Source organism: Vicugna pacos, unplaced genomic scaffold, assembly GCF_048564905.1.
Source record: "Vicugna pacos unplaced genomic scaffold, VicPac4 scaffold_312, whole genome shotgun sequence".
Classification (NCBI taxonomy): Eukaryota; Metazoa; Chordata; class Mammalia; order Artiodactyla; family Camelidae; genus Vicugna; species Vicugna pacos.
In genome coordinates, this window is record NW_027328990.1 from 6,192 (window position 1) to 32,501 (window position 26,310).

At 60.4% G+C, this 26,310-nt stretch overlaps 1 protein-coding gene across 4 annotated transcripts; it reads left to right on the forward strand.

Moving 5' to 3' along the window:
* The first annotated feature begins 201 nt into the window (after positions 1-201).
* Positions 202-10,014, forward strand: LOC140695538 (uncharacterized). 4 transcript variants are annotated; one of them, XM_072958252.1, is made up of 4 exons: positions 202-319; positions 2,988-3,114; positions 4,811-5,253; positions 9,147-10,014. In XM_072958252.1, exons 2-4 carry the CDS (start codon positions 3,045-3,047, stop codon positions 9,738-9,740), a joined length of 1,107 nt encoding a protein of 368 aa, XP_072814353.1. In that variant the 5' UTR covers positions 202-319; positions 2,988-3,044; the 3' UTR covers positions 9,741-10,014. The 4 variants fall into 4 exon arrangements, with proteins under 4 accessions (XP_072814353.1, XP_072814354.1, XP_072814356.1 ...); XM_072958253.1 differs by having other exon boundaries at positions 4,811-4,824; positions 9,036-10,014; XM_072958255.1 differs by lacking the exons at positions 202-319; positions 4,811-5,253 and adding an exon at positions 6,006-6,309 and having other exon boundaries at positions 2,986-3,114; positions 9,028-10,014.
* Positions 10,015-26,310: the final 16,296 nt, after the last annotated feature.

Sequence of the window (26,310 nt, forward strand, 5' to 3'; positions counted from 1 at the left end):
AACCTCTGGGTTTTCCCTCTTTAGGGAGGGAGAGGGAGGCTCAGCATAGGTCCTTGAGCTTCCGCGAGAAAAGTGGCTCTCAGCCCAGGTCGGCTGCGGGCGCCTCTGGGGTTGTCACACCTGAGGGGCCCTCTGTGGACGGGTCCTGTGTTCTTGGCACTGACGTGGATTTTCCTCCTCTTCTTCCCCAAGGGGCGGTAGTGGCTCCGGGGGCAGCTTCCAGCCGATCATGGCCATCCGGCTGCCCTCATGCAAGCTGGCCCTGCACGCCCGGCAGCTGGACGTCAGGCTGCAGCTGGACTACGTCTCCGCCTCGCAGGTAAGAGGAGCCCCGCTGCTTCCCTGCGGGCCGGCAAGGGGGTCCCTCGGGAGGGGTTTCGGTTGGGGGCTCCTGGCTAGACACCGCAGCCGTGTGAGTGGCACCGTTGGGGTGAAGGAGGCTGGTGCCAGGGACAGGGCAGGCCCAGGAGTGTGCAGGCCCAGGAGTGTGCATGCCCAGGAGTGTGCAGGCAAAGGAGGGAGCAGGCCCAGTAGTGTGCAGGCCAAGTAGAGTGCAGGCCCAGAAGTGTGCAGGCCCAGGCGTGTACAGACTCCGGAGTGTGCAGAGACAGGAGTGTGCAGGCCCAGAATTGTACAGGCCTAGGGCTGTGCAGGCCCAGCAGTGTTCAGGCCCAGGAGTGTGCAAAATCAGGAGTATACAGGCCCAGGTGTGTTCAGGCTCAAGATTGTGCAAGTCCTGGAGTGTGCAGGCCCATGAGTGTGCAATCCAGGAGTGTGCAGGCCCAGTAGTGTGCACACACAGGAGGGAGGAGGCACATGATTGTGCTGGCCTGGAGTGTACAGCCCTGTGTGTGTGTGTATGCCCAGGAGTGTACAGGCCCAGGTGTGTGCAGGCCCAGGATTGTTTAGGCCCAGGAGTGTGCAGAGAGAAGAGTGTGCAAGCCCAGGTTGGTGCAGACCCAGAAGCGTGCAGGCCTAGGAGAGCGCAGGCCCTGGAGTGTGCAGGCCAGGAGTGTGCAGGTCCAGGAGAGGGCCGGCCGAATTGGGGGCAGGCCCAGGAGTGTACAGGCCCAGGAGTGTGCTGACACAGTAGGGATCAGTCACAGGAGTGTGCAGGTCCAGGAGTATACAGGCCCAGGTGTGTGCAGGCCCAACATTGTGCAGGCCCAGGAGTGTGCAGGCCCAGGTATGTGCAGGCCCAGGCCATGGCAGGCCCAGGAGGGTACAGACCCTGGAGTGTGCAGACCCAGGAATATGCATGCCCAGGGCTGTGAGGCCCAGCATTTTTCAGGCCCTGGAGTGTACAGAATCAGGTGTATACAGGCCAAGGTGTGTTAATGCCCAAGATTGTGCAGGTCCTGTTGTGTGCAGACCCATGAGTGTGCAGTTCGAGCAGTGTGCAGGCCCAGTAGTGTTCAGGCCCAGGAGTGTGCAACATCAGGAGTATACAGGTCCAGGTGTGTTCAGGCTCAAGATTGTGCATGTCCTGGAGTGTGCAGGCCCATGAGTGTGCAATCCAGGAGTGTGCAGGTCCAAGAGTGTGCAGGCCCAGTTGTGTGCAGGCCCAGGAATGTGCAGGCCCTGTCGACCCTAGAGGGCAGGATGCCGTGACCAGAGGAGGCGCTCTCTAGGACTGGGGGCGGAGGCCGGGAGAGCAGGCGGTTGGAGAGCCGGTGGTGAGGGCTGGAAAGGGGCAGAGCTGCACCAACCAGGTGTGCGGACCTGAGGGCGTGAGGCTGGGCGGCCTGCCGAGGGTGTTCCTGCAGCAGTGCTGGCCCTGGGTGAGGATGTGGTGGGACCAGGGCTGAGCCAGCGGGGCAGAAGGAGGAGGAGCGGGGAGGAGGGCGCCAGAGGGTGCACAGTGGACCGGTCACTGGGCATCTGCAGGTTTGGAGGCGCTCTGCTGTGTGGGGCTCCAGGCCTCCCTGGGTCTGGGGACGTGGGTGTGATGTGACTCGGAAGGAGGCCGGGTGCGCTTCGGACAGCACCCGCCATCTCTCCCACCCAGGCCCAGTGCTCATGGTCGTGTTGCAGCCTCAGTTTTCCGTCCACTGTCCCAGCAACCCCTTGGTGGTATTCTGAGCAGAGGCAGAGGGTGAGAGTCCTGACTTGGCTTTCCTTCCCTGTGTTTCCAAGTCCACACTCATTCCGCAAGTCGCACGACAGGCCAAGAAATCGGGAGACGCGGTGTCGGGGTAAAGAATAGTGAGTTTATTTGGAAAGGCAGCTGACCGAGAAGATGGCAGGCTAATGTCCTGGAGAGCCACCTTCTCCGAGTGAGACTTCAGGCTCCTTTTACACTCGAAAGGAGAGGGGTTGTGGGTGGTTGGTGCAAAGTCCTTGGTGCAGGAATTCTTTGTTTTTGCAGTTGTGGGTCAGCTCATGGGGCCCCTGTAAAGCCTCTAACAAAACAAATGTTACTTTCTGTTCTGCAGCTTGTTGTGTGTATAGGAGAGGAAAAGAGCTCTTATCCTGAAGGCTGAGAGCCTTGAGAACAGGCTCTGCTGTCAATTTCAGGCTGAAGGCAACATTGTTTTACAAAAGGGGCAGAGCTGGTAAGACAGCCTGGAAAACAGCAGAGGGTTAAAGGAAAAAGAACAGATCTAATAGGCAGTCAGATTTGGTCTTTTCTGTTACACCTGCTGCCCCAGCAGGGCTGGCCTCAGGGAGGAAGGGCGCCCCTCCGGCCCCCGAGAGCCGCCTGCAGAGGGTGGGGAAGGCAGGGAGGGGGTCTGCCCTGCTGGAGAGGTAAACTAGACATGGCTGATACATGGACAGTGAGTGCAAAGTTAGAAAACCTCTGGGTTTTCCCTCTTTAGGGAGGGAGAGGGAGGCTCAGCATAGGTCCTTGAGCTTCCGCGAGAAAAGTGGCTCTCAGCCCAGGTCGGCTGCGGGCGCCTCTGGGGTTGTCACACCTGAGGGGCCCTCTGTGGACGGGTCCTGTGTTCTTGGCACTGACGTGGATTTTCCTCCTCTTCTTCCCCAAGGGGCGGTAGTGGCTCCGGGGGCAGCTTCCAGCCGATCATGGCCATCCGGCTGCCCTCATGCAAGCTGGCCCTGCACGCCCGGCAGCTGGACGTCAGGCTGCAGCTGGACTACGTCTCCGCCTCGCAGGTAAGAGGAGCCCCGCTGCTTCCCTGCGGGCCGGCAAGGGGGTCCCTCGGGAGGGGTTTCGGTTGGGGGCTCCTGGCTAGACACCGCAGCCGTGTGAGTGGCACCGTTGGGGTGAAGGAGGCTGGTGCCAGGGACAGGGCAGGCCCAGGAGTGTGCAGGCCCAGGAGTGTGCATGCCCAGGAGTGTGCAGGCAAAGGAGGGAGCAGGCCCAGTAGTGTGCAGGCCAAGTAGAGTGCAGGCCCAGAAGTGTGCAGGCCCAGGCGTGTACAGACTCCGGAGTGTGCAGAGACAGGAGTGTGCAGGCCCAGAATTGTACAGGCCTAGGGCTGTGCAGGCCCAGCAGTGTTCAGGCCCAGGAGTGTGCAAAATCAGGAGTATACAGGCCCAGGTGTGTTCAGGCTCAAGATTGTGCAAGTCCTGGAGTGTGCAGGCCCATGAGTGTGCAATCCAGGAGTGTGCAGGCCCAGTAGTGTGCACACACAGGAGGGAGGAGGCACATGATTGTGCTGGCCTGGAGTGTACAGCCCTGTGTGTGTGTGTATGCCCAGGAGTGTACAGGCCCAGGTGTGTGCAGGCCCAGGATTGTTTAGGCCCAGGAGTGTGCAGAGAGAAGAGTGTGCAAGCCCAGGTTGGTGCAGACCCAGAAGCGTGCAGGCCTAGGAGAGCGTAGGCCCTGGAGTGTGCAGGCCAGGAGTGTGCAGGTCCAGGAGAGGGCCGGCCGAATTGGGGGCAGGCCCAGGAGTGTACAGGCCCAGGAGTGTGCTGACACAGTAGGGATCAGTCACAGGAGTGTGCAGGTCCAGGAGTATACAGGCCCAGGTGTGTGCAGGCCCAACATTGTGCAGGCCCAGGAGTGTGCAGGCCCAGGTATGTGCAGGCCCAGGCCATGGCAGGCCCAGGAGGGTACAGACCCTGGAGTGTGCAGACCCAGGAATATGCATGCCCAGGGCTGTGAGGCCCAGCATTTTTCAGGCCCTGGAGTGTACAGAATCAGGTGTATACAGGCCAAGGTGTGTTAATGCCCAAGATTGTGCAGGTCTTGTTGTGTGCAGACCCATGAGTGTGCAGTTCGAGCAGTGTGCAGGCCCAGTAGTGTTCAGGCCCAGGAGTGTGCAACATCAGGAGTATACAGGTCCAGGTGTGTTCAGGCTCAAGATTGTGCATGTCCTGGAGTGTGCAGGCCCATGAGTGTGCAATCCAGGAGTGTGCAGGCCCAGTAGTGTGCAAGCCAGGGCCAGAGAAGGCCCATGCCAGGGAAGGCCCAGGAGTGTACAGATCCAGGAGTGTGCAGGCCCAGGAGTGTGCATGCCCAGGAGTGTCCAGAGGAGGGGTTTGAGGCCGTGGTGGGATGTCCTTCACAGGCATAAATAGCGTAAAGAGCATAAAACTACATGATAGTGATGGTCGGACAGCATGGGAATGCACTTAATGTTCCTGAAATGCACAATTAAAAAGGGAAAAAAATCTGTATTTTATTAAAGGAGGTGGAAAATTGAAAAATATAGGATGCCATAAATGATGTAAAACAAATAAACTAAACTAAAGAAAAACAAAACAAAAGCAAATTCAGGGGCAGGGAAGTCAACTTCGGGTAGGGGAGGGGATTTATGGTGGGATTTTGGAGAAGGTGTAGGAGGGTGCAGAGGGGCACAGCCCTAGTGGGTGATGATGCCTAAAATGGTTCTCCACTGCCCAGCGGCCCAGGTGCAGGTGCAGGAACTACAGGCTTCTCAGGAGCAGCAAGATCAGCAGGAGCAGCAGGCTCTTCAGGAGTGGCAAGATCAGCAGGAGCTGCAGGCTCTTCAGGAGTGGCAAGATCAGCAGGAGCAGCAGGCTCTTCAGGAGTGGCAAGATCAGCAGGAGCGGCAGGCTCTTCTGGAGTGGCAAGATCAGCAGGAGCAGCAGGCTCTTCAGGAGCTGCAGGCTCTTCAGGATCGGCTAGATCAGCAGGAACGGCAGGTTCTTCAGGAGCGGCTAGATCAGCAGGAATGGCGGGCTCTTCAGGAGTGTCTAGATCAGCAGGAACGGCAGGCGCTTCAGGAGCGGCGGGCTCTTCAGGAATGGCAGGCTCTTCAGGAGCCGTGGGCTCTTCAGGAGCGGCTAGATCAGCAGGAGAGGCAGGCTCTTCAGGAGAGGCAGGCTCTTCAGGAGCCGTGGGCTCTTCAGGAGCGGCTAGATCAGCAGGAACGGCGGGCTCTTCAGGAGCAGCTAGATCAGCAGGAATGGCAGGCTCTTCATATGCAGTTGGAGCAGCAGGATCTTCATGTTCAGCAGGAGCAGCTGGAGGGAGTTCGCGGTCTCCTGCTGGACCCTGGTGGTCCTGTTTTTGTTCTCTGGCATCTTCCCCTGCCCCTGCCTGCTCTGGACCTGTAACTGTTGGACGTGGAGAGAGCTTTAAGTCTAGTGGTTGTGCTCAGGCACAACCTGGAAAAAGGTACCCACATGGCTCCCTTTCCACGTGCCTTTTCAAGGACAGAAATCTTCCCAGAGCTTTGCAGACAGCTCCCACCGAGCAAGTGCCCACAGGCACTTGTTCTGTGACTGAATTCTTCCAGACAGGTGGTCTGAGGCCCGTCTTTGTTCTGGTCCCAACAGCAGACTTTGGGAATGCCTCCCTGTGTGGCCCAGCCCTCCGCCCTCCCTCACCTACACACCCGCACCGGCCCTGCCCTTCTCACCTTTGGGCTGTGCTTCGGGGGGCTCCTGGCCCTCTACCTGAATCCCCGGGTGGTGGGCCCGGTGCTCCAGGTCAGAGCCGGGGGTGCTGAGCTGCCCCTCAGCCCTGGGCAAGATTCTGGGGAGAGACCTGGGCGACGTCTGGGCAGGAGGCCGTGGTGGTGGGGAGCCCTTCATACCCAGACTCTTCCGGAGCCTGTGCTGGCCTTCCACAGTGTGGCACACCAGCCCCTCACTTGGGGAGCTGGCATGAGTGTCCTGGTTCCCCGGATCCTGCGGTGTCTGGCTCTGCAATGACAGTGACCGGCAGCCGGCCCGGCCCGGAGGTCTCAGAGCCCTGCCTGGCCAGGACCACTCCTGCTTCTGCCCCACTCGACCGTCTGCTGCCTGATCAGACTGGGACCTTGGTCATCTCAGTCACCCGGGAGGCAAGAGACACACCCTAGGGCATGGGCGCCACCTCGGGCAGCAGGGCCCTGCCCCGGTTCTCCACATCCCAGCCAGCCCGCTTGGACCCAGGTTGGTGATGTGATCGGCCCCCCAGGCCTCTGACCCTTCCTCAGCCTGCTCTTGCTTGAGGCAGGACCCCCCCAACATGACTGCCCCACCGCCACCAGTCAGGAAGGGGCTGTGGGGCCACCCGGGTGGGGTCTGAGTGGTGGCCTGGCCTGGGCGGGCCTGCCCTGGGCCTCCCTGTGTTACCTTTCGGTCCCTCTGGCCAAAAGGCCAGAGGCGCCTGGGGTGAGACCCGACCCACTGTCGGCACTGTTGGCAAAGGCCGTTGCTGCGGGCTTTCCGGGGGCCGCGACCTCGGGATCTTGGGATGCAACAAAACATGTCTGAGCTGAGCTGAGTTCACCAGCCAAGTAGGTTGAGAAGTGTCCTTCTCTACACAGCGGGTGCCTGGTGACCTGGGTCCCAAGTTCTGTTGGGCTCTGTTGCCAGGGAAGTGAGGTCACTTCCTGGGGTCCCCTTCCCCAAGCTTCCTCCTTACACAAAGCTCCCCAAGGGCCTCTCTGGGCTGCTGATGGCTCACTTCCCACCCCATGCCATGTCCACCCAGTGACACCAACACGGCCCCTCCTATAGCCCTGGGGAGGCCTGGATGCAGCCAGGGTCACAGCTCTGATGACACAGCTGGCTTCAGACCCAGCTCCCCCGCCAGCAGTGCTGTCACCCTGGACAAGCCACCTGCTTCTCAGGGTCTCCCCAATCCCCCATCGGCGCAGTGGGGATCATTCTGGACCCGGCTTCCTAGGAAAGCCATCATGTCTCTAGAACCACAAACACCTACTGCACCTGTCACCTCTGCGGGCTGGCATCACAGGGAGCTCATGCACAGACTCAGCAAAGGAAGGGCCCCACAGAGGGCTGGTGTGCAGGCCAAGGAGTGTGCAGGCCCAGGACTGTGCAGACGAGGCATTGTGTGGGCCCAGGAGAGGGCAGGCCTAGGAGTGTGCAGGGACAGAAGTGTGCAGGCCCAGGAGTGTGCAGGGCCAGTAGTGTTCAGGCCCCGGAGAGTGCAGGAAAGTTGAGGGCCATCACAGGAGAGGGCAGGGCCAAATGGGGCAGGCCAAGGAGTGTGCAGGACAAGGAGTTTGTAGGCCGAGGAGTATGCGGTCACAGGAGTGAGCAGGCCCAGGTGTGTGCAGTCCTTGGAGTGTGCAGGCCCAGGAGAGGGCATGCCCTGGAATGTGCAGGCCCAGGAGTGTGTAGGTACAGGAGGGAGCAGGCCCAGGAGTTTGCAGACGAAGGAGTGTGTAGGGACAGATGCGAGCAGGCCCTGGAGTGTGCAGCGCCAGGAGTGTGCTGGTCCATGAGAGGGTCGGCCGAAGTGGGGGCTGGCCCGGGATAGGGCAGGGCCAGGGGTGTGTAGGTCAAGACTGTGCTTGCCCAGGATTATACAGTCCCAGGAGTGAGCATGTACAGGAGTGTGCAGGCCCAGGCGTGTACAGACTCCGGAGTGTGCAGAGACAGGAGTGTGCAGGCCCAGAATTGTACAGGCCTAGGGCTGTGCAGGCCCAGCAGTGTTCAGGCCCAGGAGTGTGCAAAATCAGGAGTATACAGGCCCAGGTGTGTTCAGGCTCAAGATTGTGCAAGTCCTGGAGTGTGCAGGCCCATGAGTGTGCAAACCAGGAGTGTGCAGGCCCAGTAGTGTGCACACACAGGAGGGAGGAGGCACACGATTGTGCTGGCCTGGAGTGTACAGGCCTGTGTGTGTGTGTAGGCCCAGGAGTGTACAGGCCCAGGTGTGTGCAGGCCCAGGAGTATGCAGGCCCAGGATTGTTTAGGCCCAGGAGTGTGCAAAGAGAAGAGTGTGCAAGCCCAGGTTGGTGCAGACCCAGAAGCGTGCAGGCCTAGGAGAGCGCAGGCCCTGGAGTGTGCAGGCCAGGAGTGTGCAGGTCCAGGAGAGGGCCGGCCGAATTGGGGGCATGCCCAGGATGGTACAGACCCTGGAGTGTGCAGACCCAGGAGTATGCATGCCCAGGGCTGTGAGGCCCAGCATTTTTCAGGCCCTGGAGTGTACAGAATCAGGTGTATACAGGCCAAGGTGTGTTAATGCCCAAGATTGTGCAGGTCCTGTTGTGTGCAGACCCATGAGTGTGCAGTTCGAGCAGTGTGCAGGCCCAGTAGTGTTCAGGCCCAGGAGTGTGCAACATCAGGAGTATACAGGTCCAGGTGTGTTCAGGCTCAAGATTGTGCATGTCCTGGAGTGCGCTGGCCCATGAGTGTGCAATCCAGGAGTGTGCAGGCCCAGTAGTGTGCAAGCCAGGGCCAGAGAAGGCCCATGCCAGGGAAGGCCCAGGAGTGTACAGATCCAGGAGTGTGCAGGCCCAGGAGTGTGCATGCCCAGGAGTGTCCAGAGGAGGGGTTTGAGGCCGTGGTGGGATGTCCTTCACAGGCATAAATAGCGTAAAGAGCATAAAACTACATGATAGTGATGGTCGGACAGCATGGGAATGCACTTAATGTTCCTGAAATGCACAATTTAAAAGGGAAAAAAATCTGTATTTTATTAAAGGAGGTGGAAAATTGAAAAATATAGGATGCCATAAATGATGTAAAACAAATAAACTAAACTAAAGAAAAACAAGACAAAAGCAAATTCAGGGGTAGGGAAGTCAACTTCGGGTAGGGGAGGGGATTTATGGTGGGATTTTGGAGAAGGTGTAGGAGGGTGCAGAGGGGCACAGCCCTAGTGGGTGATGATGCCTAAAATGGTTCTCCACTGCCCAGCGGCCCAGGTGCAGGTGCAGGAACTGCAGGCTTCTCAGGAGCAGCAAGATCAGCAGGAGCAGCAGGCTCTTCAGGAGTGGCAAGATCAGCAGGAGCGGCAGGCTCTTCAGGAGCTGCAGGCTCTTCAGGATCGGCTAGATCAGCAGGAACGGCAGGTTCTTCAGGAGCGGCTAGATCAGCAGGAATGGCGGGCTCTTCAGGAGTGTCTAGATCAGCAGGAACGGCAGGCGCTTCAGGAGCGGCGGGCTCTTCAGGAATGGCAGGCTCTTCAGGAGCCGTGGGCTCTTCAGGAGCGGCTAGATCAGCAGGAGAGGCAGGCTCTTCAGGAGAGGCAGGCTCTTCAGGATCGGCTAGATCAGCAGGAACGGCAGGTTCTTCAGGAGCGGCTAGATCAGCAGGAATGGCGGGCTCTTCAGGAGTGTCTAGATCAGCAGGAACGGCAGGCGCTTCAGGAGCGGCGGGCTCTTCAGGAATGGCAGGCTCTTCAGGAGCCGTGGGCTCTTCAGGAGCGGCTAGATCAGCAGGAACGGCGGGCTCTTCAGGAGCAGCTAGATCAGCAGGAATGGCAGGCTCTTCATATGCAGTTGGAGCAGCAGGATCTTCATGTTCAGCAGGAGCAGCTGGAGGGAGTTCGCGGTCTCCTGCTGGACCCTGGTGGTCCTGTTTTGGTTCTCTGGCGTCTTCCCCTGCCCCTGCCTGCTCTGGACCTGTAACTGTTGGACGTGGAGAGAGCTTTAAGTCTAGTGGTTGTGCTCAGGCACAACCTGGAAAAAGGTACCCACGTGGCTCCCTTTCCACGTGCCTTTTCAAGGACAGAAATCTTCCCAGAGCTTTGCAGACAGCTCCCACCGAGCAAGTGCCCACAGGCACTTGTTCTGTGACTGAATTCTTCCAGACAGGTGGTCTGAGGCCCGTCTTTGTTCTGGTCCCAACAGCAGACTTTGGGAATGCCTCCCTGTGTGGCCCAGCCCTCCGCCCTCCCTCACCTACACACCCGCACCGGCCCTGCCCTTCTCACCTTTGGGCTGTGCTTCGGGGGGCTCTTGGCCCTCTACCTGAATCCCCGGGTGGTGGGCCCGGTGCTCCATGTCAGAGCCGGGGGTGCTGAGCTGCCCCTCAGCCCTGGGCAAGATCCTGGGGAGAGACCTGGGCGACGTCTGGGCAGGAGGCCGTGGTGGTGGGGAGCCCTTCATACCCAGACTCTTCCGGAGCCTGTGCTGGCCTTCCACAGTGTGGCACACCAGCCCCTCACTTGGGGAGCTGGCATGAGTGTCCTGGTTCCCCGGATCCTGCGGTGTCTGGCTGTGCAATGACAGTGACCGGCAGCCGGCCCGGCCCGGAGGTCTCAGAGCCCTGCCTGGCCAGGACCACTCCTGCTTCTGCCCCACTCGACCGTCTGCTGCCTGATCAGACTGGGACCTTGGTCATCTCAGTCACCCGGGAGGCAAGAGACACACCCTAGGGCATGGGCGCCACCTCGGGCAGCAGGGCCCTGCCCCGGTTCTCCACATCCCAGCCAGCCCGCTTGGACCCAGGTTGGTGACGTGATCGGCCCCCCAGGCCTCTGACCCTTCCTCAGCCTGCTCTTGCTTGAGGCAGGACCCCCGCAACATGACTGCCCCACCGCCACCAGTCAGGAAGGGGCTGTGGGGCCACCCGGGTGGGGTCTGAGTGGTGGCCTGGCCTGGGCGGGCCTGCCCTGGGCCTCCCTGTGTTACCTTTCGGTCCCTCTGGCCAAAAGGCCAGAGGCGCCTGGGGTGAGACCCGACCCACTGTCGGCACTGTTGGCAAAGGCCGTTGCTGCGGGCTTTCCGGGGGCCGCGACCTCGGGATCTTGGGATGCAACAAAACATGTCTGAGCTGAGCTGAGTTCACCAGCCAAGTAGGTTGAGAAGTGTCCTTCTCTACACAGCGGGTGCCTGGTGACCTGGGTCCCAAGTTCTGTTGGGCTCTGTTGCCAGGGAAGTGAGGTCACTTCCTGGGGTCCCCTTCCCCAAGCTTCCTCCTTACACAAAGCTCCCCAAGGGCCTCTCTGGGCTGCTGATGGCTCACTTCCCACCCCATGCCATGTCCACCCAGTGACACCAACACGGCCCCTCCTATAGCCCTGGGGAGGCCTGGATGCAGCCAGGGTCACAGCTCTGATGACACAGCTGGCTTCAGACCCAGCTCCCCCGCCAGCAGTGCTGTCACCCTGGACAAGCCACCTGCTTCTCAGGGTCTCCCCAATCCCCCATCGGCGCAGTGGGGATCATTCTGGACCCGGCTTCCTAGGAAAGCCATCATGTCTCTAGAACCACAAACACCTACTGCACCTGTCACCTCTGCGGGCTGGCATCACAGGGAGCTCATGCACAGACTCAGCAAAGGAAGGGCCCCACAGAGGGCTGGTGTGCAGGCCAAGGAGTGTGCAGGCCCAGGACTGTGCAGACGAGGCATTGTGTGGGCCCAGGAGAGGGCAGGCCTAGGAGTGTGCAGGGACAGAAGTGTGCAGGCCCAGGAGTGTGCAGGGCCAGTAGTGTTCAGGCCCCGGAGAGTGCAGGAAAGTTGAGGGCCATCACAGGAGAGGGCAGGGCCAAATGGGGCAGGCCAAGGAGTGTGCAGGACAAGGAGTTTGTAGGCCGAGGAGTATGCGGTCACAGGAGTGAGCAGGCCCAGGTGTGTGCAGTCCTTGGAGTGTGCAGGCCCAGGAGAGGGCATGCCCTGGAATGTGCAGGCCCAGGAGTGTGTAGGTACAGGAGGGAGCAGGCCCAGGAGTTTGCAGACGAAGGAGTGTGTAGGGACAGATGCGAGCAGGCCCTGGAGTGTGCAGCGCCAGGAGTGTGCTGGTCCATGAGAGGGTCGGCCGAAGTGGGGGCTGGCCCGGGATAGGGCAGGGCCAGGGGTGTGTAGGTCAAGACTGTGCTTGCCCAGGATTATACAGTCCCAGGAGTGAGCATGTACAGGAGTGTGCAGGCCCAGGAGTGTAGAAGCCCAGGTTCGTGCAGGCCCAGGTGTGCGCAGGTCCAGGAGCATGCAGGCCCAGGTGTGTGCAGTCCCAGGAGAGTGCAGGCCCTGGAGAGGACAGGCCCTCGAATGTGCAGGCCCAGGAGTGTGCAGGCCAAGCAGTGAGCACCCCCAGGAGTGTGTAGGCCCAGGAGTGTACAGGCCCAGGAGTGTGCAGCCCCAGGCGTGTGCAGACTCCGGAGTGTGCAGACACAGGGGTGTGCAGGCCCAGGAATGTACAGGTTAGGGCTGTGCAGGCCTAGCAGTGTTCAGGCCCAGGAGTGTGCAAAATCAGGAGTATACAGGCCCAGGTGTGTTCAGGCTGAAGATTGTGCATGTCCTGGAGTGTGCAGGCCCATGAGTGTGCAATCCAGGAGTGTGCGGGCCCAGTAGTGTGCAAGCCAGGGCCAGAGAAGGCCCATGCCAGGGAAGGCCCAGGAGTGTACATATCCAGGGGTGTGCAGGCCCATGAGTGTGCAGGCCCTGAGTGTGCACTCGAGGGATTGTGCGGGCCCAGGAGAGGGCAGGCCCAGCAGTGTGCAGGCCCAGGAGTGTGCAGACACAGGAGGGATCAGTCACAGGAGTGTGCAGATCCAGGAGTATACAGGCCCAGGTGTGTGCAGGCCCAACCTTGTGCAGGCCCAGGAGTGTGCAGACAGAGGAGTGTGCAGGCCAAGGAGGGTGCAGGCCCAGGCCAGGGCAGGCCTAAGAGGGTACAGACCCTGGAGTGTGCAGGCCCAGGAGTATGCATGCCCAGGGCTGTGAGTCCCAGCAGTGTTCAGGCCCAGGAGTGTGCAGAATCAGGAGTATACAGGCCCAGGTGTGTTCAGGCTCAAGATTGTGCCTGTCCTGGAGTGTGCAGGCCCATGAGTGTGCAATCAAGGAGTGTGCGGGTCCAGTAGTGTGCAAGCCCAGGCCAGAGAAGGCCCATGCCAGGGAAGGCCCAGGAGTGTACAGATCCAGGATTGTGCTGGCCCAGGAGTGTGCATGCGCAGGACTGTGCAGGCACAGGAGGGAGCAGGCCGAGGAGGGTGCAGTCCCAGGTGTGTGCAGGCACAAGTGTGAGCAGGCCCAGTATTGTGAAGGCCCAGGAATGAACAGGTCCAGGAGAGGGCCGGCCGAATTGGGGGCAGGCCCAGGAGAGGGAAGGCCCAGAAGCGTGCAGGTCTAGGAGTGTGCAGACGAGGGATTGTGTGGGCCCAGGAGAAGGCAGGCCCAGGAGTGTGCAGGGCAGAAGTGTGCAGGCCCAAGAGTGTGCAGGGCCAGTCATGTTCAGGCCCAGGAGTGTGTAGGACCTGTGAGGGCCGTCACAGGAGAGGGCAGGGCCAAATGGGGCAGGCCAAGGAGTGTGCAGGACCAGGAGTTTGTAGGCCGAGGAGTATGCAGTCACAGGAGTGAGCAGGTACAAGAGTGTGCAGGCCCAGTAGGGTAGAAGCCCAGGTTCGTGCAGACCCAGGTGTGCGCAGGTCCAGGAGCGTGCAGACCCAGGAGTGTGCAGACACAATATGGAACAGGCCCAGGAGTGTGCAGGCTAAAGGGTGTGCATACCCAGGACTGTGCAGGCCCAGGAATGTGCAGACACTGGAGGGAGCAGGCACACTAGTGTACTGGCACAGGAGTGTACAGCCCAGGTGTATGCAGGCTCTGGGATATACAGACCCAGGAGTGTGCAGTCCCAGGATTGTGGAGACAGAGGAGTGTGCAGGCCCAGGATGGTGCAGTTCCAGGAGTCTGCAGGCCCAGGCCAGGGCAGGCCCAGGAGTGTGTAGGCACAGGAGGAAGCAGGCCGAGGAGTCTGCAGTCCCAGGTGTGTGCAAGCACAAGTGGGAGCAGGCCCAGTAGTGTGCAGGCCCAAGAGTGTGCAGGTCCAGGAGAGGGCCGGCCGAATTGGGGGCAGGCCCAGGAGAGGGAAGGCGCAGGAGTGTGCAGGCCCAGGAGTGTGCACATGAGGGATTGTGCGGGCCCAGGAGAGGGCAGGCCCAGGAGTGTGCAGGGCCAGAAGTGTGCAGGCCCAACAGTGTGCAGGGCCTGTAGTGTAAAGGCCCAGGAGCGTGCAGGACTAGGAGATTGCAGGCCCAGGGGTATGTAGTCACAGGAGAGAGCAGGTTAAGGAGTGAGCAGGTACTGAACTTTGCAGGCCCAGGAGTGTACTGTCCTAGGTTCGTGAAGGCCCAGGTTTGCGCAGGTACAGGAGTGTGCATGGCCATTAGTGTCCAGGCCCAGGCCAGGACAGGACCAGGAGTGTCCAGTCTCAGGAGTGTGCAGGGCCAGGAGTGTGTAGGCGCACAAGTGTTTTGTCCCAGAAGTGTGACGGCACACGAGTGTGCAGGCCCAGGAGTGTGAAGACACTGGAGTGTGCAGAGACAGGTGTGTGCAGGCCCAGGAGTGTGCCGGCACAGGTGGGAACAGGGCTAGGAGTGTGCAGGCATACATGGGAGCAGACCCAGGAGTGTACAAGCCCAGGTTCATGCAGGCCCAAGTGTGCGCAGGTCCAGGAGTGTGAAGGCCCAGGTGTCTGCTGTCCCAGGAGTGTGCAGGTCCTGAAGTTTGCAGGCCCAGGAGTGTGCAGACAAAGCATTGTGCAGGCCAAGGAGGGTGCAGGCCCATGAGTGCACAGGCCCAGGAGTGTGCAGGCCCAGGCGTGTGCAGACTCCGGAGTGTGCAGAGACAGGAGTGTGCAGGCCCAGGTTTGTACAGGCCTAGGGCTGTGCAGGCCCAGCAGTGTTCAGGCCCAGGAGTGTGCAAAATCAGGAGTACACAGGCCCAGGTGTGTTCAGGCTCAAGGTTGTGCATGTCCTGGAGTGTGCAAGCCCATGACTGTGCAATCCATGAGTGTGTGGGCCAGGTAGTGTGCAAGCCCAGGCCAGAGAAGGCCCATGCCAGGGAAGGCCCAGGAGTGTACAGATCCAGGAGTGTGCAGGCCCAGGATTGTGCATGCCCAGGAGTGTGCAGGCACAGGAGGGAGCCGAATAAGGAGTGTGAAGGCCCAAGAATGTACAGGTCCAGGAGAGGGCTGGCCGAATTGGGGGCAGGCCCAGGAGAGGGAAGGCCCAGAAGAGTGCAGGCCAGGGGTGTGCAGATGAGGGATTGTGTGGGCCCAGGTGAAGGCAGGCCCTGGAGTGTGCAGGGCCAGTAGTGTTCAGGCCCTGGAGTGTGCAGGAAAGGTGAGGGCCATCACAGGAGAGGGCAGGGCCAAATGGGGCAGGCCAAGGGGTGTGCAGGACCAGGAGTTTGTAGGCCGAGGAGTATGCAGTCACAGGAGTGAGCAGGCTCAGGTGTGTGCAGTCCTTGGAGTGTGCAGGCCCAGGAGAGGGCATGCCCTGGAATGTGCAGGCCCAGGAGTGTGTAGGTACAGAGTGTGCAAGCCCAGGAGTTAATAGGCCGATGTTCGTGCAGGCCCTGTTGTGCAGAGGTCCAGGAGAGTGCAGGCCCTGGTGTGTGCAGTCCCAGGAGTCTGCAGGCCCTGGATTGTGCAGGCCCAGGAGTGTGTAGGTACAGGAGGGAGGATACCCAGGAGTTTGCAGGCCTAGGAGTGTGTAGGGATAGATGCGTACAGGCCCTGTATTGTGCAGTCCCAGGAGTGTGCAGGCTTGTGAGAGTGTCGGACGAGGGGGCGCTGGCCTGGGATACGGCAGGGCCAGGGGTGTGTATGCCGAAGACTGTGCTTGCCCAGCAGTATGCAGTCACAGGAGGGAGCAGACCGAGTAGTGAGCAGACCCAGGTGTGTGCAGGCACAAGTGGGAGCAGTCCCAGTAGTGTGCAGGCCCAAGAGTATGTGGGTCCAGGGGAGGGCCGGCCCAGCTGCGGGCAGGCCCAGGAGTGTGCAGGGCCAGAAGTGTGCATGCCCAAGAGTGTGCAGGGCCAGTAGTGTTAAGGCCCAGGAGTGTGCAGGACAGGTGAGGGCCATCACAGCAGAGGGCAGGGACAAATTGGGCAGTGCCAGGATTGTGCAGGACCTGAAGTTTGCAGGCCCAGGAGTATGCAGTCACAGGAGGGAGCAGGTAAAAGAGTGTGCAGGCCCAGGTGTGTACATGCCCAGGATCATGCAGGCCCAGGTGTGCGCAGGTCCAGGAGTGTGCAGGCCCAGGTGTGTGAAGACACCGGTGTGTGCAGAGACAGGAGTGTGCAGGCCCAGGAGTGTATATGCCCAGGGCTGTGCAGGCCTTCCAGCGTTCCGCCCCAGGAGTGTGCCGGGACATGTGGGAACAGGCCTAGGGTTAGGCAGGCATAGATGGGAGCAAGCCCAGGATTGTACAAGCCCAGGTTAATGCCGGCCCAGGTGTGCACAGGTCCAGGAGTGTGTAGGCCCTGGTGTGTGCTGTCCCAGGAGTGTACCGGCCCATGTGTGCGCAGGCCCTGGAGTTTGCAGACACCGGAGTGTGCAGACAGGGGTGTGCATGCCCAGGAGTGTACAGGCCTAGGAGAGTGCAAGCCCAGGAGTGTGCACACAAGGGATTGTGCGGGCCCAGGACAGGGCAGGTCCATGTGTGCGCAGGTCCAGGAGTGTGCAGGCCCAGGTGTATGCAGTTCCAGGATTGTGCAGGCCCAGGAGAGGGCAGGCCCATGGGTGTGCACACGAGGGATTGTGAGGGCCCAGGATAAGTCAGGCCCTGCAATGTGCAGGGCAAGAAGTATGCAGGCCCAAGAATGTGCAGACAGAGGAGTGTGCAGGCCAAGGAGGGTGCAGGCCCAGACCATTGCAGGTCCAGGAGTGTACAGGCCCAGGAGTGTGCTATCCCAGCAGTGTCCAGGCCCAGTTGTTTGCAGGTCTATGAGTGTACATGCCCAGGCATGTGTAGTCCCAGCTGTATACAGGCCCAGATAGGGCAGGCCCCGGTGTCTGCAGGCCCAGGAGTTGCAGGCCCAGGTGTGTGCAGACACCGGAGTGTGCAGAGACAGGAGTGTGTAGGCCCAGGATTGTACAGGCAAAGGACTGTGCAGGCCAAGCCATGTGCAGCCCCAGGAATGTGCCGGCACAGATGGGAACAAGCCTAGGAGTGTACAGGCATATGTGGTAGAAGGCCCGGGAGTGTACAAGCCAAGGTTGACGCAGGCCCAGGTGTGCGTAGGTCCAGGATTGTGTAGGCCCATGTGTCTGCTGTCCCAGGAGTATGCGGGCCCAGCAGAGGGCAGGCCCTGGAGTGTGTAGGCCCAGGATTGTGCAGGCACAAGTGGGAGCAGGACCACTAGTATGCAGGCCCAACAGTGTGCAGGTCCAGGCGAGGGTCGGGCGAATTGGGGGCAGGCCCATTAGGGGGAAGTCCCAGGAGTGTGCAGGCCAAGGAGTGTGCACACGAGGGAATGTGTGGGCCCAGGAGAAGTTAGGCCCAGCAGTGCGCAGGGCCAGAAGTGTTCAGGCCTAGGAGTGTGCAGAGGAGTGTGCAGGACAAGGAGGGTGCAGGCCCAGGCCAGGGTAGGCCCAGGAGTGTACAGGCCCGGGAGTGTGTCGGCACAGCAGTGTGCAATCTCAGGAGGGAACAGGTGCAGGAGTGTTCAAGGCCAGCAGTGTGCAGGCCCAGGAGTGTGCACACACAGGAGGGAGGAGGCACACGAGTGTGCTGGCCAGGAGTGTACAGGCCCGTGTTTGTGGAGGCCCGGGAGTGTACAGGCCCAGGAGTGTGCAGGCCCAGGTGTGTGCAGACTCCGGAGTGTGCAGAGACAGGGGTGTGCAGGTCCAGGAATGTACAGGCCTAGGGCTGTGCAGGCCCAGCAGTGTTCCGGCCCAGGAGTGTGCAAAATCAGGAGTAAACAGGCCCAAGTGTGTTCAGGCTCAAGATTGTGCCTGTGGAGTGTGCAGGCCCATGAGTGTGCAATCCAGGAGTGTGCGGGCCCAGTAGTGTGCAAGCCCAGGCCAGAGAAGGCCATTGCCAGGGAAGGCCCAGGAGTGTACAGATCCAGGATTGTGCAGGCCCAGGAGTGTGCATGCGTAGGACTGTGCAGGCACAGGAGGGAGCAGGCCGAGGAATGTGAAGTCCCAGGTGTGTGCAGGCACAAGTGGGAGCAGGCCCAGTAGTGTGAAGTCCCAGGAATATACAGGTCCAGGAGAGGGCCGGCCGAATTTGGGGCAGGCCCAGGAGAGGGAAGGCCCAGAAGCGTGCAGACCCAGGAGTGTGCAGACGAGGGATTGTGTGGGCCCAGGAGAAGGCAGGCCCAGGAGTGTGCAGGGCCAGTCAAGTTCAGGCCCAGGAGTGTGCAGGACCGGTGAGGGCCGTCACAGGAGAGGGCAGGGCCAAATGGGGCAGGCCAAGGAGTGTGCAGGACCAGGAGTTTGTAGGCCGAGGAGTATGCAGTCACAGGTGTGAGCAGGTACAAGAGTGTGCAGGCCCAGTAGGGTACAGGCCCAGGTTCGTGCAGACCCAGGTGTGCGCAGGCCCAGGAGAGGGCCGGCCAAATGGGGAGCAGGCCCAGGAGAGGGAAGGCCCAGGAGTGTGCAGGCCCTGGAGTGTGCACACGATGGATTGTGCGGGCCCAGCAGTGTGCAGGCCCAGGAGTGTGCAGACATAGGAGTGCGCAGGACAAGGAGGGTGCATGCCCAGGCCAGGTTAGGCCCAGGACTGTACAGGCCCGGGAGTGTGTCGGCACAGCAGTGTGCAATGACAGGATGGAACAGGTGCAGGAGTGTTCAAGGTTAGCAGTGTGCAGGCCCAGGAGTGTGCACACACAGGAGGGAGGAGGCACACGAGTGTGCTGGCCAGGAGTGTACAGGCCTGTGTGTGTGTGTAGGCCCAGGAGTGTACAGGCCCAGGTGTGTGCAGGCTGTGGGATGTGCAGGCCCAGGAGTGTGCAGGCCCAGGAGTGTGCAGGCCCAGGAGTGTGCAGAGAGAAGGGTGTGCAAGCCCAGGTGGGTGCAGACCCAGGAGTGTGCAGGCCAAAGAGAGCGCAAGCCCTAGAAGTGTGCAGGCCAGGAGTGTACAGGTCCAGGAGAGGGCCGGCCGAATTGGGGGAAGGCCCAGGAGAGGGAAGGCCCAGGAGTGTGCAGGTTCATGAGAGGGTCGGCCGAGGTGTGGGCTGGCCTGGGATAGGGCAGGGCCAGATGTGTGTAGGCCCAAGACTGTGCTTGCCTAGGAATATGCAGTCACAGGAGGGAGCAGGCCCAGCAGTGTGCAGGCCAAGTAGAGTGCAGGCCCAGGCCTGTGCAGTCCCAGGTGTGTGCAGGCCCAGGAGAGGGCAGGACCCGGTGTGTGCAGGCCCAGGAGTTGCAGACCCAGGTGTGTGCAGACACCGGCGTGTGCAGAGACAGGAGTGTGTAGGCCCAGGATTGTACAGGCCAAGGGCTGTGCAGGCCAAGCCATGTGCAGCCCCAGGAATGTGCTGGCACAGATGGGAACAAGCCTAGGAGTGTACGGGCATATGTGGGAGAAGGCCTGGGAGTGTACAAGCCAAGGTTCATGCAGTCCCAGGTGTGCGTAGGTCCAGGATTGTGTAGGCCCAGGTGTCTGCTGTCCCAGGAGTATGCGGGCCCAGCAGAGGGCAGGCCCTGGAGTGTGTAGGCCCAGGATTGTGCAGGCACAAGTGGGAGCAGGACCAGCAGTGTGCAGGCCCAAGAGTGTGCAGGTCCAGGAGAGGGCCGGGCGACTTGGGGGCAGGCCCATTAGAGGGAAGTCCCAGGAGTGTGCAGGCCAAGTAGTGTGCACACGAGGGATTGTGCGGGCCCAGGGGAAGGTAGGCCCAGCAGTGTGCAGGGCCAGAAGTGTTCAGGCCCAGGTTCGTGCAGGCCCAGGTGTGCGCAGGTCCAGAGCATGCAGGCCCAGGTTTTTGCAGTCCCAGGAGTGTGCAGGCCCTGGAGAGGACAGGCCCTCGAATGTGCAGGCCCAGGAGTGTGCAGGCCAAGCAGTGAGCACCCCCAGGAGTGTGTAGGCCCAGGAGTGTACAGGCCCAGGAGTGTGCAGCCCCAGGCGTGTGCAGACTCCGGAGTGTGCAGAGACAGGGGTGTGCAGGCCCAGGACTGTACAGGTTAGGGCTGTGCAGGCCTAGCAGTGTTCAGGCCCAGGATTGGGCAAAATCAGGAATATACAGGCCCAGGTGTGTTCAGGCTCAAGATTGTGCATGTCCTGGAGTTTGCAGGCCCATGAGTGTGCAGGCCCAGAAGTGTGCAGATTCAATACGGAACCGGCCCGGGAGTGTACAGGCCCAGGTTCCTGCAGGCCCCGGTGTGCGTAGGTCCAGGAGTGTGCAGGTCCAAGAGTGTGCAGGCCCAGTTGTGTGCAGGCCCAGGAATGTGCAGGCCCTGTCGACCCTAGAGGGCAGGATGCCGTGACCAGAGGAGGCGCTCTCTAGGACTGGGGGCGGAGGCCGGGAGAGCAGGCGGTTGGAGAGCCGGTGGTGAGGGCTGGAAAGGGGCAGAGCTGCACCAACCAGGTGTGCGGACCTGAGGGCGTGAGGCTGGGCGGCCTGCCGAGGGTGTTCCTGCAGCAGTGCTGGCCCTGGGTGAGGATGTGGTGGGACCAGGGCTGAGCCAGCGGGGCAGAAGGAGGAGGAGCGGGGAGGAGGGCGCCAGAGGGTGCACAGTGGACCGGTCACTGGGCATCTGCAGGTTTGGAGGCGCTCTGCTGTGTGGGGCTCCAGGCCTCCCTGGGTCTGGGGACGTGGGTGTGATGTGACTCGGAAGGAGGCCGGGTGCGCTTCGGACAGCACCCGCCATCTCTCCCACCCAGGCCCAGTGCTCATGGTCGTGTTGCAGCCTCAGTTTTCCGTCCACTGTCCCAGCAACCCCTTGGTGGTATTCTGAGCAGAGGCAGAGGGTGAGAGTCCTGACTTGGCTTTCCTTCCCTGTGTTTCCAAGTCCACACTCATTCCGCAAGTCGCACGACAGGCCAAGAAATCGGGAGACGCGGTGTCGGGGTAAAGAATAGTGAGTTTATTTGGAAAGGCAGCTGACCGAGAAGATGGCAGGCTAATGTCCTGGAGAGCCACCTTCTCCGAGTGAGACTTCAGGCTCCTTTTACACTCGAAAGGAGAGGGGTTGTGGGTGGTTGGTGCAAAGTCCTTGGTGCAGGAATTCTTTGTTTTTGCAGTTGTGGGTCAGCTCATGGGGCCCCTGTAAAGCCTCTAACAAAACAAATGTTACTTTCTGTTCTGCAGCTTGTTGTGTGTATAGGAGAGGAAAAGAGCTCTTATCCTGAAGGCTGAGAGCCTTGAGAACAGGCTCTGCTGTCAATTTCAGGCTGAAGGCAACATTGTTTTACAAAAGGGGCAGAGCTGGTAAGACAGCCTGGAAAACAGCAGAGGGTTAAAGGAAAAAGAACAGATCTAATAGGCAGTCAGATTTGGTCTTTTCTGTTACACCTGCTGCCCCAGCAGGGCTGGCCTCAGGGAGGAAGGGCGCCCCTCCGGCCCCCGAGAGCCGCCTGCAGAGGGTGGGGAAGGCAGGGAGGGGGTCTGCCCTGCTGGAGAGGTAAACTAGACATGGCTGATACATGGACAGTGAGTGCAAAGTTAGAAAACCTCTGGGTTTTCCCTCTTTAGGGAGGGAGAGGGAGGCTCAGCATAGGTCCTTGAGCTTCCGCGAGAAAAGTGGCTCTCAGCCCAGGTCGGCTGCGGGCGCCTCTGGGGTTGTCACACCTGAGGGGCCCTCTGTGGACGGGTCCTGTGTTCTTGGCACTGACGTGGATTTTCCTCCTCTTCTTCCCCAAGGGGCGGTAGTGGCTCCGGGGGCAGCTTCCAGCCGATCATGGCCATCCGGCTGCCCTCATGCAAGCTGGCCCTGCACGCCCGGCAGCTGGACGTCAGGCTGCAGCTGGACTACGTCTCCGCCTCGCAGGTAAGAGGAGCCCCGCTGCTTCCCTGCGGGCCGGCAAGGGGGTCCCTCGGGAGGGGTTTCGGTTGGGGGCTCCTGGCTAGACACCGCAGCCGTGTGAGTGGCACCGTTGGGGTGAAGGAGGCTGGTGCCAGGGACAGGGCAGGCCCAGGAGTGTGCAGGCCCAGGAGTGTGCATGCCCAGGAGTGTGCAGGCAAAGGAGGGAGCAGGCCCAGTAGTGTGCAGGCCAAGTAGAGTGCAGGCCCAGAAGTGTGCAGGCCCAGGCGTGTACAGACTCCGGAGTGTGCAGAGACAGGAGTGTGCAGGCCCAGAATTGTACAGGCCTAGGGCTGTGCAGGCCCAGCAGTGTTCAGGCCCAGGAGTGTGCAAAATCAGGAGTATACAGGCCCAGGTGTGTTCAGGCTCAAGATTGTGCAAGTCCTGGAGTGTGCAGGCCCATGAGTGTGCAATCCAGGAGTGTGCAGGCCCAGTAGTGTGCACACACAGGAGGGAGGAGGCACATGATTGTGCTGGCCTGGAGTGTACAGCCCTGTGTGTGTGTGTATGCCCAGGAGTGTACAGGCCCAGGTGTGTGCAGGCCCAGGATTGTTTAGGCCCAGGAGTGTGCAGAGAGAAGAGTGTGCAAGCCCAGGTTGGTGCAGACCCAGAAGCGTGCAGGCCTAGGAGAGCGCAGGCCCTGGAGTGTGCAGGCCAGGAGTGTGCAGGTCCAGGAGAGGGCCGGCCGAATTGGGGGCAGGCCCAGGAGTGTACAGGCCCAGGAGTGTGCTGACACAGTAGGGATCAGTCACAGGAGTGTGCAGGTCCAGGAGTATACAGGCCCAGGTGTGTGCAGGCCCAACATTGTGCAGGCCCAGGAGTGTGCAGGCCCAGGTATGTGCAGGCCCAGGCCATGGCAGGCCCAGGAGGGTACAGACCCTGGAGTGTGCAGACCCAGGAATATGCATGCCCAGGGCTGTGAGGCCCAGCATTTTTCAGGCCCTGGAGTGTACAGAATCAGGTGTATACAGGCCAAGGTGTGTTAATGCCCAAGATTGTGCAGGTCCTGTTGTGTGCAGACCCATGAGTGTGCAGTTCGAGCAGTGTGCAGGCCCAGTAGTGTTCAGGCCCAGGAGTGTGCAACATCAGGAGTATACAGGTCCAGGTGTGTTCAGGCTCAAGATTGTGCATGTCCTGGAGTGTGCAGGCCCATGAGTGTGCAATCCAGGAGTGTGCAGGTCCAAGAGTGTGCAGGCCCAGTTGTGTGCAGGCCCAGGAATGTGCAGGCCCTGTCGACCCTAGAGGGCAGGATGCCGTGACCAGAGGAGGCGCTCTCTAGGACTGGGGGCGGAGGCCGGGAGAGCAGGCGGTTGGAGAGCCGGTGGTGAGGGCTGGAAAGGGGCAGAGCTGCACCAACCAGGTGTGCGGACCTGAGGGCGTGAGGCTGGGCGGCCTGCCGAGGGTGTTCCTGCAGCAGTGCTGGCCCTGGGTGAGGATGTGGTGGGACCAGGGCTGAGCCAGCGGGGCAGAAGGAGGAGGAGCGGGGAGGAGGGCGCCAGAGGGTGCACAGTGGACCGGTCACTGGGCATCTGCAGGTTTGGAGGCGCTCTGCTGTGTGGGGCTCCAGGCCTCCCTGGGTCTGGGGACGTGGGTGTGATGTGACTCGGAAGGAGGCCGGGTGCGCTTCGGACAGCACCCGCCATCTCTCCCACCCAGGCCCAGTGCTCATGGTCGTGTTGCAGCCTCAGTTTTCCGTCCACTGTCCCAGCAACCCCTTGGTGGTATTCTGAGCAGAGGCAGAGGGTGAGAGTCCTGACTTGGCTTTCCTTCCCTGTGTTTCCAAGTCCACACTCATTCCGCAAGTCGCACGACAGGCCAAGAAATCGGGAGACGCGGTGTCGGGGTAAAGAATAGTGAGTTTATTTGGAAAGGCAGCTGACCGAGAAGATGGCAGGCTAATGTCCTGGAGAGCCACCTTCTCCGAGTGAGACTTCAGGCTCCTTTTACACTCGAAAGGAGAGGGGTTGTGGGTGGTTGGTGCAAAGTCCTTGGTGCAGGAATTCTTTGTTTTTGCAGTTGTGGGTCAGCTCATGGGGCCCCTGTAAAGCCTCTAACAAAACAAATGTTACTTTCTGTTCTGCAGCTTGTTGTGTGTATAGGAGAGGAAAAGAGCTCTTATCCTGAAGGCTGAGAGCCTTGAGAACAGGCTCTGCTGTCAATTTCAGGCTGAAGGCAACATTGTTTTACAAAAGGGGCAGAGCTGGTAAGACAGCCTGGAAAACAGCAGAGGGTTAAAGGAAAAAGAACAGATCTAATAGGCAGTCAGATTTGGTCTTTTCTGTTACACCTGCTGCCCCAGCAGGGCTGGCCTCAGGGAGGAAGGGCGCCCCTCCGGCCCCCGAGAGCCGCCTGCAGAGGGTGGGGAAGGCAGGGAGGGGGTCTGCCCTGCTGGAGAGGTAAACTAGACATGGCTGATACATGGACAGTGAGTGCAAAGTTAGAAAACCTCTGGGTTTTCCCTCTTTAGGGAGGGAGAGGGAGGCTCAGCATAGGTCCTTGAGCTTCCGCGAGAAAAGTGGCTCTCAGCCCAGGTCGGCTGCGGGCGCCTCTGGGGTTGTCACACCTGAGGGGCCCTCTGTGGACGGGTCCTGTGTTCTTGGCACTGACGTGGATTTTCCTCCTCTTCTTCCCCAAGGGGCGGTAGTGGCTCCGGGGGCAGCTTCCAGCCGATCATGGCCATCCGGCTGCCCTCATGCAAGCTGGCCCTGCACGCCCGGCAGCTGGACGTCAGGCTGCAGCTGGACTACGTCTCCGCCTCGCAGGTAAGAGGAGCCCCGCTGCTTCCCTGCGGGCCGGCAAGGGGGTCCCTCGGGAGGGGTTTCGGTTGGGGGCTCCTGGCTAGACACCGCAGCCGTGTGAGTGGCACCGTTGGGGTGAAGGAGGCTGGTGCCAGGGACAGGGCAGGCCCAGGAGTGTGCAGGCCCAGGAGTGTGCATGCCCAGGAGTGTGCAGGCAAAGGAGGGAGCAGGCCCAGTAGTGTGCAGGCCAAGTAGAGTGCAGGCCCAGAAGTGTGCAGGCCCAGGCGTGTACAGACTCCGGAGTGTGCAGAGACAGGAGTGTGCAGGCCCAGAATTGTACAGGCCTAGGGCTGTGCAGGCCCAGCAGTGTTCAGGCCCAGGAGTGTGCAAAATCAGGAGTATACAGGCCCAGGTGTGTTCAGGCTCAAGATTGTGCAAGTCCTGGAGTGTGCAGGCCCATGAGTGTGCAATCCAGGAGTGTGCAGGCCCAGTAGTGTGCACACACAGGAGGGAGGAGGCACATGATTGTGCTGGCCTGGAGTGTACAGCCCTGTGTGTGTGTGTATGCCCAGGAGTGTACAGGCCCAGGTGTGTGCAGGCCCAGGATTGTTTAGGCCCAGGAGTGTGCAGAGAGAAGAGTGTGCAAGCCCAGGTTGGTGCAGACCCAGAAGCGTGCAGGCCTAGGAGAGCGTAGGCCCTGGAGTGTGCAGGCCAGGAGTGTGCAGGTCCAGGAGAGGGCCGGCCGAATTGGGGGCAGGCCCAGGAGTGTACAGGCCCAGGAGTGTGCTGACACAGTAGGGATCAGTCACAGGAGTGTGCAGGTCCAGGAGTATACAGGCCCAGGTGTGTGCAGGCCCAACATTGTGCAGGCCCAGGAGTGTGCAGGCCCAGGTATGTGCAGGCCCAGGCCATGGCAGGCCCAGGAGGGTACAGACCCTGGAGTGTGCAGACCCAGGAATATGCATGCCCAGGGCTGTGAGGCCCAGCATTTTTCAGGCCCTGGAGTGTACAGAATCAGGTGTATACAGGCCAAGGTGTGTTAATGCCCAAGATTGTGCAGGTCTTGTTGTGTGCAGACCCATGAGTGTGCAGTTCGAGCAGTGTGCAGGCCCAGTAGTGTTCAGGCCCAGGAGTGTGCAACATCAGGAGTATACAGGTCCAGGTGTGTTCAGGCTCAAGATTGTGCATGTCCTGGAGTGTGCAGGCCCATGAGTGTGCAATCCAGGAGTGTGCAGGCCCAGTAGTGTGCAAGCCAGGGCCAGAGAAGGCCCATGCCAGGGAAGGCCCAGGAGTGTACAGATCCAGGAGTGTGCAGGCCCAGGAGTGTGCATGCCCAGGAGTGTCCAGAGGAGGGGTTTGAGGCCGTGGTGGGATGTCCTTCACAGGCATAAATAGCGTAAAGAGCATAAAACTACATGATAGTGATGGTCGGACAGCATGGGAATGCACTTAATGTTCCTGAAATGCACAATTAAAAAGGGAAAAAAATCTGTATTTTATTAAAGGAGGTGGAAAATTGAAAAATATAGGATGCCATAAATGATGTAAAACAAATAAACTAAACTAAAGAAAAACAAAACAAAAGCAAATTCAGGGGCAGGGAAGTCAACTTCGGGTAGGGGAGGGGATTTATGGTGGGATTTTGGAGAAGGTGTAGGAGGGTGCAGAGGGGCACAGCCCTAGTGGGTGATGATGCCTAAAATGGTTCTCCACTGCCCAGCGGCCCAGGTGCAGGTGCAGGAACTACAGGCTTCTCAGGAGCAGCAA

Excerpts from the sequence above, each read along its gene's own strand:
- LOC140695538 (XM_072958252.1), top strand. The coding sequence starts at position 3,045 with ATGCAAGCTGGCCCTGCACGCCCGGCAGCTGGACGTCAGGCTGCAGCT. Across the intron at positions 3,115-4,810 it reads ACTACGTCTCCGCCTCGCAG|CGGCCCAGGTGCAGGTGCAG; the intron begins GTAAGAGGAGCC and ends TCCACTGCCCAG. Across the intron at positions 5,254-9,146 it reads AGGCTCTTCAGGAGAGGCAG|GCTCTTCAGGATCGGCTAGA; the intron begins GCTCTTCAGGAG and ends CAGGAGCTGCAG.